This window comes from Sinocyclocheilus rhinocerous, unplaced genomic scaffold (genome assembly GCF_001515625.1).
Source record: "Sinocyclocheilus rhinocerous isolate Xijiao unplaced genomic scaffold, SAMN03320098_v1.1 scaffold612, whole genome shotgun sequence".
Classification (NCBI taxonomy): domain Eukaryota; kingdom Metazoa; phylum Chordata; class Actinopteri; order Cypriniformes; family Cyprinidae; genus Sinocyclocheilus; species Sinocyclocheilus rhinocerous.
Genome location: NW_015625585.1, coordinates 549,047 through 559,794, shown reverse-complemented (window position 1 = coordinate 559,794; position 10,748 = coordinate 549,047). Strand labels below are relative to the sequence as shown.

Sequence of the window (10,748 nt, the reverse complement as noted above, 5' to 3'; positions counted from 1 at the left end):
GACGCGGATCTGACACACATCCGATTTTCTCCCAACTCTTTACGGTCATTTAAGACGTTATAACTCATTTAAGACTACATTTACAAGGTAACTCGCCAAAACCGCCGTGCGTTGAAGCGCTACTGGTGAGCTGTCTGAAGCGGCTCAGGGTAACGTTACGTGTATATACGATTCGCTCTTGTCGCTTATGACAGAACAGCTAATCACGATGATCGTCTTCGGAAAAGATTATTTTATTTGCAGATTTTATTGTCAGAAACAGCGAATCTCTTTAAAAACTGGCTGTTGTTTTCACTTCATTGCATTGTTATAATTCGTAAAAGCCAGCAACTGGCGACTAATGCCGAGTTCACACTGCACGATTATCAAACTCGTCGGATCGCCGTTGTTTTCACACATAAGGAAATAACGCGAGAACCCGCGTGCGTCAGACCGGAATTTTCAAGCGACACTGGAATTATTAAAAAAAATATATATAGCCCGCAAATTGTCTGTGAGCTGATTTCCAGCTACAAGGACAAAAAGAAAAACAGATTGTGCAGGAGGGAGATGCAGCGATTAATGTTTCTAAAATGCTTAATATGTCATTATAAAATGCATACATACATAAAGTATGACGTATCGTGTGTACTAAAAGCAAATTACCCCTTAAAAACCGTATGTAAAAAAAAAAAAAGTAAGCTCCGCCCCTCACTTCCGGTTCTGTGGCTGCGGTTCTGTGGCTGTGGTTCTGAAATTGCTGGTGCTGCGGGTCTGCAGTTGGATACTATTGGGTCAAGCAAGTGTTTGTGCTTGTTTCTGTATGATATAATTGTTCATATATCTATTATATTGGGGTCGCTTCAACCTGCTGACATAAAAAACAACCGGCGGCAATCGCAGATTTGGCAACACTGGTCCGCAAACTACGTTTCATATAACTCCTCCCCGAACTTCCCGCTGCCCTGTATCTTGTTCTCTCATTGGCTGTAGGTCATCGCCGATGTGTTTTTCAGTCAGAACTCATTTCACACAGCGTGATTGCGAATCGCCGACAGCTCCAGATATTTAGCATGCTAAATAATTCACGGGCGTCAACGACTCCCTCAGATTGCATCTTTGATAATTCACAATGCGTGATTGTCACTCGCGTGAACGAGCACCGATTTGCCTCCGATGTCGGGCATTTGTCGGCGATTTCGCAAAACCTGTCGGCGAGTGAAAAATTGGGCTAAAATCGTGCAGTGTGAACTCGGCATAACAGTCGCCAACGCCGATTTTTACTCGTATTTGGCGCTTGGCGAGTGTAAATTTTAGGCCCTGTATACATATATTTAAAATATTATTTATATTTAAACTACTTTTATTTAAAATATGTATTATTATTTTATTAATTATTTAATTAATTTTAAAACATTTATTTATGTCTCATTTATACATAATCTGCTATTCAACTGCAATCTCTTTTGTATTCTCGGTTTCTTTTATTTGGATACATTTAGCCTAAATAAAGTCAAAAGCCAGTCAGTGTCAATCAATCAAGTCAAATAGCACAGATACACACTGCCTCTTCAAAACACACAAACAATCACAATCAGAGACAAATTAGGCCTCCTTGTTACAACCAACCACTGGTTTTCCAGCAAAACTTAACCTTTGACCTACCCTTACCAGGTCAACTAGCCCTCACAGCAAGCATTCAGCCTTCGCTGTCAATCAAGCAGTGTGTGACCCCAACTCCTCCACCCCCTTCTCTTTTGTAAAGCATTTTGTTATTTCAGGGTGTAGAAAGAAATCAGACTTCTATGGTGCAAAGTGATTAAAATCCTTGACCGAATATGCAATGTGTGATATTTGCATAGTCGTGGTTCCTGCGCTGAATGTCATGGTACATATTTTGGGTGTGTGGTATTTTATGTGTTAAGATACATTATCAAACATATAATTTTGGCTTCCGGAACACTAATATTACCCATATCAGAAATTATAAATTGCTTAATACCTGAAAAATAGTACTTTTGGGATTTGATCGCTTTGTTCATTACTTGCATACAGTTTAAGTTTAAATTCTGATTTAAACTTTAAATTGGTCATTTAAAAACGCTTTGGAGTAAACCCATGGCATTAGCTTTCTGGGTTGGCCTACATATTAACATCACGACTGAACTGCTGTGAAAGATAAGGAGCTTCATTTTTATTCAGAGAAGATATGAACATTAGCTCAAAGGTGAACTGTTTCTGCACCACTAGCGGAACCAAACAGAATTGCAAAAAATAGTGATTAATGATGACTACTAAACTAGAACAAAAAAAAAAAAAAAAAGACACTTCGCCTTTAAGAGACTCGAGTTCCGCTTCTAAACAAGAGTGAACGAAAACATTTAGCGGCAGAGGGCGCTGTTTTATAAATAATTACAAGTGGATAAACTTCTCAAATTCGAAGTTTTCTAAGTCTGCACGGTACTTTGTTAACCAAGTGCAGCCTAACTGAGGAAATTATTTTAGTATATATTTGATTCCAGGTTTCTCTCTAAAACGAAAGATTGTCGTTTCGCGTTGAGCTCACAAATGCTGCCTGGTTCGTGCAGAAAGGTTAGCGTGAATTTCCACTTCATTAGGAAAGCAAATCCTGGTTGATTTTGCATCTCGCTTCAGCTCAAACAGGATCTGGAATAACAGCCCTTGTTCTTTTGTGTTTCAAACTGAAGCTACTGAAGCACAACAACTAGAGTACACAGGTAACGTGAAAAGACCTTAAACACGTGTTTATGTGTGCATGTACAGGCCTGGATTCCTGTTTAGGAGCTTTTGTTCCAACTAGTCCAAAAATACCATGGTATTACTACGGTATGTCACTTTAGTACTATTCCAAATAAAACACATTATATCAATATTAAGTGAAAATCTGCCATTCTAATTACTGGAACTTCTTGATTTAGTTTTAAATGGAGTTAGATTTAATGAGATAATTATTAGTTTCAATTTTTTGAGGTTTAAAAGATGGTATAATGAAAATTTTGAAATATTAGTTGCATTTCTAAGTGTTTACCACATACAAGACACCATCAACAGGAAAAAAAATCGGGAGTAAATGAAGGACGAAAAATCCAGATCCCGTTTTTACCTGTTTTAATGAACCCTGATTACAGTTTTAATTACAAGAGCAAAAGAAACCACATGAGAAACTAAAGTATACATGGTTCCTTGTAACATCAAGTTTCGCCTCTCTTTACAAAGTATTACATAACCATTGAGAAAGAGATGGAAAGCTTTAAGAAAGAAGCAAAAGGAGAGACCTTGAACACAAAGAAATATTTGTCTTTTTCTTACATCATCCCCTCAAAATGGAAAATATATATTTATATATGTACACAACCAAAAAAAAAAAAAAAAAGAGACATTAAAATAAAAATGTGATAGCATAATGTCACCCTCCCTCTTCATCTGGTTTTCTTCATTACAACTAAAAACCAGCAATAATACAAAGCCAGAGCACTTTTATATCATGGTATCAAAGAGGGTACAGGAATACGCTTTATTAAAATGTTCATCTTAACAGGTTAAAATCCAGGTAAGGGATACAAACGAAATACCAGCAATAATATCAACATTAAAATGATAAATGGTAATATAAACAAAAAAGGTATAATAAAACAGCACTTTTTATATCAAATAGCGAATGAGAGGAAAACAAAGTATTTTCTAACAAATAAGGCAGCTGTCAGTTAAAATACAGATACTGAACCGGTGTAAGGCCGCCAAACAAACTCCAAAAAAGTAAAAAGAGGGGAAAAAATGAGTGTTAAGTGTGTCAGGTCCTATACTTCCTCCTTAGATCAGGGCTAAGAGGCTGAATGTCCACTTTCTAGTTGACAGTTTGGTGAAGTGAGGTCCCTTTCTCGAGGACGTCATTGACTACGAAGTCCCTGCATTTTGCTACAAATGGAGCTGGCCGTAGCCAAACGCTAAGCCAAATAGGATGTGTTACCTGTTCAATCTTGATCATCGTAGATAAAGAACAGCCTCCTACAACTAAAACACTGCAGAGAGACTGAGATGGAGAACGCAAATGTGACGGGTCGAGTTAAAACTATACGTAGACCTTATAAGGCCAAGTACAGCTGTGCCATTCGGGGTTCTCAACGATTGGTCAGTTATGTTTAACTTTGTCTATAACAACACTTTTCTTTCACAGTAAAGCACTGTAGGGCCCTGAAACTAAACATCCCCCTTACATAGATATACCATATAGATTTACCTTCTGAAATATAATTTGTATCAAAACCAGCGTTTGTTCTTTTATCAAATATATATGACTATCGTGCAATAAAGTGAGAATATATGGACTCTAAATGCAAATCTTATTTAGGATAGTTTCTTTTAAGGTACAAAACTAAATAAGGCATAAAAGCAGTGTTTGAGGTCATGTTTCTAAGGCCTCTCCTTTATGTGAGTTTGTACGTGTCGATAAAGTAACCTATTTAAAAGCACTGGGCGGTCAGGCTTCTGTAAAAAGGCACAATGTTTGTTCAGCTGAAGGCTTTATATTCAAAGACAACCTGTTGGATAGCGGAAAGGGATGTGGGGAGGTATGCCTGAGATTTACCGCCAACAAACCATGAAGATTTGCCTTCTTTACAAAACAGCAGGGTGTACAGGATTGTTTAAGTGGTTTTAGGGATGTTTACGAAGCTAAAACCATAAAGCGCCCTCTGATACGTTGCCCCAACGTTCCTATTACGTTCCCTCAGCGTTACAACTGCATTATGAAAAATAAATAAATAACATGTTGGAGAAAGAATAATCATGTGATCTATAATTTGTCATCCAGCTGGTGGTCATTAAGATGGACTAAAATATATAAAATGAATCCCCCAATGTATATACACATGTGTTAAGATACGTTAAGAGGTTGTTGAGTGGTCCCGTCAGCCGGCTGAGCTTGCTGGACAGCTGGTAAAGTTGGTGTCCGGAGCCGGGAGTGAAGGCTGATAGCACGCTAGCATTAATGGCTCTGAAGACAGAGACATGAAGGTCCTGGTTTGAGAGCGAAAGGCAAGCTGGTTCTGCAAAAAGTCTGGGACTTGAATCTTGGTATGCAAAAAACAAGAAAGAGCGTCTGTAATCGCAAAGTCTGAGAACTATGATTGAGTGGGGAGTGGGGGGTTGGCCAGCATCCTTCCTGCATTTTTCACTTCATCAAAGAGTGTCTGTTTAAAAAAGTCAATGTCCACTTGCCTGTGACCCTACATTTCAAGGGCATGAACGACAAGACCAAAAAAAAAAACTGAAAAAATTTATCACCACCATCTTTACCCAGATTTTACAGAGGTGCATCAACGTCCAGTTTAGGCACTTCTGTAATCTCTTTATTTAAAAAAAATAAAATAAATAAAAGTATTGGGTTGATCCCTAAATCCTAACAGAGAGCTTCTAGGGGCAAAAAAAGAATTCAATGAGACTAGTGGGATGATGTTAGTCTAACACAGCAAACAAAAAGGAATGGGTCTGGTAAGCAAGTGGCTCTGGCTAAACTTGAGAAAGGGGCCTGGTTACTTAAAATGCATTAAAAAGATGTCAGTATTAATCATTTTTAGTGTTGCAAAATTTTGAAGTGAGTGAACCTGCATGTACAGAAGTCTGAAAGGTGGTTTGAGCATCTGAACTTGCTGAATGGATGGTCTTCACGTAACTTTTAAGAGCAACAGTTGCCTTCAGCCCTTAAGGAGGACAGTTCTGTGTTGGTAAGTTTGTGTTTAACCACATCCTCTTCAGAAAATGTTGTTTTCTAAAGACAGTTGTGCTGTCGCTCGCTGCAGCTCAGAGCTCACCCTCCTCTGGCCCGTCCCCAGGGGTGCAGCCAAAGTGTCCGGACTCTTCCGGTCTCCATTTTCCTTCCCCAGTTTAGGCTCCACCTCCTGGGTAATTTCCTCCCTCTCTGCCCTGCTCTTCTTGTCCTCAGCCTCTTCGGTTCCCGCCTCCATTCTCTGGTCCTCACTCCAGCGCCGTTTAAAACGTAGCTTCAGAGGGATGCAGTGTGTACCCCCGGGGCTAATGGGAGCGCCCTGGCCCAGGTTTAGCTCTCGGGGTTCTGCTTTAAGACCTAAAAGATTTGCCCCAACCCCTGAGGTAGGGGCAGCTGGGGTCTTGAAGACGTCTTCCTCAAGATCATCATCATAAGTCATGCGATCGTGGTTGGGTGGAGGGGCGAGGCCACCATTGGGGTGGGGAGGGGAAAAGACATCACATTCGTCATCTTCATGCTCCTCCTCACTGATGTTAGTGACCTCAACTTCTTCCTCCGACTCCATGTCTGAGATAGGCTCAACCTACAGAAGGAAGCAAAATGAGCATTACAGAAAACCATTTTCAAAGGAGCTACAGTGTAGTCTTTTTTAAAGGTGAACATACCTTGATCTTTGGTGGACCAGCTGGGGTTGAGTTATTGGTCATCATTCCAGATGAAGCAGAGTTTGAGGATGAACCAGGCTCCCTGCTGTAAGAGAAGGAAGCAGTAGCGCTTCCAGAATTTGGAGCATGTCCTGCTCCAGCCGGGTTTGGCCCTTCTCTCTGTTTGCGACCCAGTGGTGGGGGCTGTAACTTAAACTTGAATGGAGATAGATGAGGCTCCTCAGCCTGGTGGTGCAGAGGGTGACTTGACAAGTGTGGACCTATACCCGCTGGCCCTCCCAGTCCCTTGTCTGGGCGCTGGGGCTGGGGGATGACGATGTTGGGGTAGTGCAAGAACGCACGAGGACTCAGATGATAGTTGTAGACACTCTGAGTGTGAGCCTGCAGGTAGCGCTTCATGTCTTCTGGATTGAATGAGAAGTGGGAGCCTAGCATGGGTGACAGGGATGGAGAAGGTGTGTAGGGCATGTGAGATGTAGGGGTCATGGAGAGAGCTGGAGAAAGAGCAGGAACCAGCAAGCCTCCCGGGCCTGGGAGAGGGGACAGTGGGAATGGAGACAAGGATTCAGGGTGGACCCTGTGTGGGGGCCCATGGGGCCCGCTCCTGGGGAGCCCAGTTGGGTTTGGCGGTGCACCGTAGACACGGAACAAAGAGTCGTGGGACAAGCGCGGATGGAGAAGGTTTCTGAAGGCACGGTCGGCCGGGCGGTCATCACCAGGAGCTATGCCAGTTTCCTCAAGCTCTGAGTTGGTGGAGGTGCCATCGCTGCAGTCGGAGACAGAGCCACGAGCAATGCGTCGAGGCACAGCACTGAAGACACCAGGACTGCGCAGTTCCTCGCTAGGAGAGAGGACGTCCGATGGTGTGGATGGAGGGAAGCGGAAATGAGTGCTTACACCAGATGGGACAGGCGGTGCACTTTGTGGAACACCAGAACCTATGAGAAAGGTTGAGAAATGTTAATAATTGTTTTACTTTGTACATCAAACTAAATGGGTGGGTTTGAGAAAGATTGAGTTTATGAAGCTGGGGTCTTCACCTGCAGAGCCCATGTCAATGAACGGATAGTTGACCAGCACTAGCTTGTTAAAGTTGAACTTGTAGGTGAATCTTTTCCCTTTGGTCTTGTGCAAGATCCTTTTGTTGTAGTAGTATCTGTGGAGACAGTGTTGGCATGGTTACACAATTGCCAAAGCAATAATTAGGAGTCACTATTTGTTGAAGGCCACCCATTTTTATGTATTTGACATTCTTGCACTTAAACTTTGCAAAGGCAATGACCAGTTTAGAGATTAAAAGGTTACAACAGAAGCATTGAATTTGCACATTTAATCAAATAAAAACAGTATGATCGGTTTTCAAACACATTAACATAGTTCTCTTGCAATAAGTGATGCATCAAAAATGAAAATTCTTGGCTTAAACTGAAAACTTGGGACAGAAAACCCAAATTGTTCATTTTAAATTAGCTTCTGAATACCTGTAAATTCCATAAATAATATCAATATTAATATTTAAAATTTTATTAAAAATATTAAAAGTAAACATTTTTTCTTTAGTTAGACTGGCTTTACAATAACAAAAAATAATAATTTAAACGGCAGATTATATTAAATCCAATTGACCTGGATCAGATCACATGCACACTGCTTCTTATGCTTAACAAATTTTCTTAATTTTAATTTTGTGTAGCCAAAATTGTTGTAAAGTGGTGTACACATGTGAAATGATCACATGCAGCACCTGTCAGGAAGCAAAATGTCAGACCAACTTTTCCGAAGAGAGAAAAACCAAACCCTTTTCAGTTAAAGCCTGACGAAATTACTGTATCATTAAGGAGCACTGAAGGTTATTATATATAACACACATGTTAATTTTCTCCCATACATGAAAGGATTCAACCAAACAGATTTAGATATGTGCAGAGCAGATACATGACTTCATGGCTATTTAAAGCTTTGGATGTTGAGATGATTTATGGGTTCTATGTGTTTAATTAAGACGTCACTGAGGGTGCGGAGAGTACATGTGTGAGAAGACATGATTGTGATATACAATGAATGATGTGTGAATCGGGGCACTGAAAAGTTCACAGGCACATACTCAACCAACAGAGAAAAGGGCACATACACAACACTCTTTGAAGTGCATTTGAACTTGCTTCAAAAGAGCACAAGATCTCTTAAGCGTGTCTGTATTTGCACACGCGTGTTGTGCAGACATTCACATACATGCAATACATATGCTGCTGAGTAAAACGGCTGATCCATATGACCTTTTGTTTACTTTAACTGAGCTTAACACGGACGACATCAATTATGAAAGCAACGGTCTGGTTATATGATGGTCTACAAGTGGCATCAGGTTATCAGGTAAACAGAACGAGTGTGTACATGTTATTTTGCATTGTCTGTTGGCCTGCAGTCTGGTCTGTTCATTTTCAACAGCTCAACAATGGGACGCCTGTGCAGCCTGAAGTCTGTCTGAATGGTGTTTGAAAATTAAGGGAACACGTGCAACCTCTTAGGTATGGATGAAAAGAGTGAGCAGAGAGAGAATGCCTTTTAGCCTTTCTTTCCCAAATGACTAGATTCACGCTGAATGTGAACACTTTTCAAACATTTTCCCCAAAAAAAATCTGCAGAATAGATTTACTAGTAAAATCGGTAAACTAAATTGAAAGTACTGTTATTGGTAGCTGAACAAAGCATGATGAAATTAGCCAAAAGTGTACATATTTGACCATCTCTTCAAGTTACATTTATTCATAACTCTTTTAAAATGCAATTATATACTTACAGAGTCTGATGGTATTACCATTTTTTTTAAATGTACCATGCTAATACCACAGATTTACTGATGCACCTTAAAGGGGTCATCGGATGCAAAATTCACTTTTGTTGTTGTTTGTTGTTTTGTTGTGTGTTGGAAGTGTGTGTACACATCCACCCTATAATGATAAAAATCCTTCAGTTTTTTTTTAATCCCCTTTCTCAAATCAGACTGTTCTGAGATTCCTGTCAGAGTGATGTAGTTCTGCACAGGCCACTCCCATGATAGTTGATTGACAAGGCCGTCTTACCTTCGACCCGCCCTGAGTGAGCTGTGAGCTGTCCGCCACTGTGGCGACTCCGGTGCAGGGGAAGACAAGAACATCTCTGATTAAGCGATTGAGGTGTTCTGTTGTTGGATGTAATAATGAACATAGCAGTCGTCATTTACTCCCGACATCTGAGCCGCTGAAGACGCAGAGGATTAACCTTACTTTCGTTTTGAAGGGAATGCGCCGATCCCCGATCTGCCTAAATGCGTCTTAAGTTCGCGCGAATCATTCGTGATCAGCTTCATCTACAGAAGAGAGTATAAGGGTTTTTTATGAATCTTTGCAAATCGCCTTTCCTAATATGTGCTAGTAAGGAAGTTTCGCGGCTAAAGTAAACAGTACTGCTCATCACCCCACGCAAGAGAGGGTCGGGGTCAGCAGAGCTCATTAGCATTTAAAGCAACATGGACTAGAATGGCTTGCTAAAAACAGAGCTCATTTTGACAGGGTAAAAAATTTGTTTTTTTTACACTACCATTGAGAAATTTTAACCAAAGTATGTTATAGACTTTTCATTAAGACCCTAAAGAATCATATCAACTTATATCAAATGGGCATCCGATGACCTCTTTAAAGGACCATATAAATATTAATCATTCAGTACCAATGTACCAATCATGCAAATTACCATGGTTGCCAGGGTGTTGCTAGTGTATTGTGGTTGGTTGCTAGATTGTTACTTACTGGCCAGAGACAAAAGAGGTTGCACAAACAAGTTAAACACCAAAATTTAGAACTTAGGTTAATCATTTAAAAAAAAAAAACTTAAACCCAAGTATATTTGTGATGTTTGCCTGAACAAAAATACAAAGGATGAAAGATTTGTAGAATTTCAAAAACACTATGCAATCAAACTTTTGCAGAAATCTGTTCTGTGTGGGACTAGAAATCAGCGCAAGTATAGAGCCTAGGGGTGCTCCGATTGATCGGCTACCGATCACTATCGGCCGATAATCGCTTTGGGATGATTGATCGGCGGTCTCTAAAAAGGCCGATCTCAAAAAAACGATCTCAAGCTGATGACGCGCCTGCCGTGAGAAGGTTTGGCACGACATGCAGCGGCACCGTCTCAGTCTCTGTCCGGCGTGGGTGAAATAATTATAATGCTGAAGGTGAGGTACTCGCCTTCATATTTCTTAATTAAATAACTTAGAAAGTAATTTGAAAACCTTGTGTCAGACGTAATTTCACAAACAGCGTGAGTGAATCAGCGCTCGCGCTCTCAAAATATGCAAATGTCTTCAAATCACCACA

General features: G+C 40.5%; 1 protein-coding gene across 3 annotated transcripts in view; it reads right to left on the bottom strand.

Moving 5' to 3' along the window:
- Nucleotides 1-3,094: 3,094 nt before the first annotated feature.
- The window catches only part of LOC107753815 (ETS domain-containing transcription factor ERF-like), a 39,156-nt gene continuing 31,502 nt past the window's right edge, over nucleotides 3,095-10,748 (bottom strand). For all 3 annotated transcript variants that reach the window (XM_016570085.1, XM_016570068.1, XM_016570076.1), the window contains 3 exons: nucleotides 7,431-7,546; nucleotides 6,391-7,328; nucleotides 3,095-6,308 (listed from right to left, as the gene is read on the bottom strand). In XM_016570085.1, the coding sequence (XP_016425571.1) occupies nucleotides 5,751-6,308; nucleotides 6,391-7,328; nucleotides 7,431-7,546 (1,612 nt within the window). In that variant the 3' untranslated portion in view covers nucleotides 3,095-5,750. The remainder of the gene's footprint in view (nucleotides 6,309-6,390; nucleotides 7,329-7,430; nucleotides 7,547-10,748) is intronic.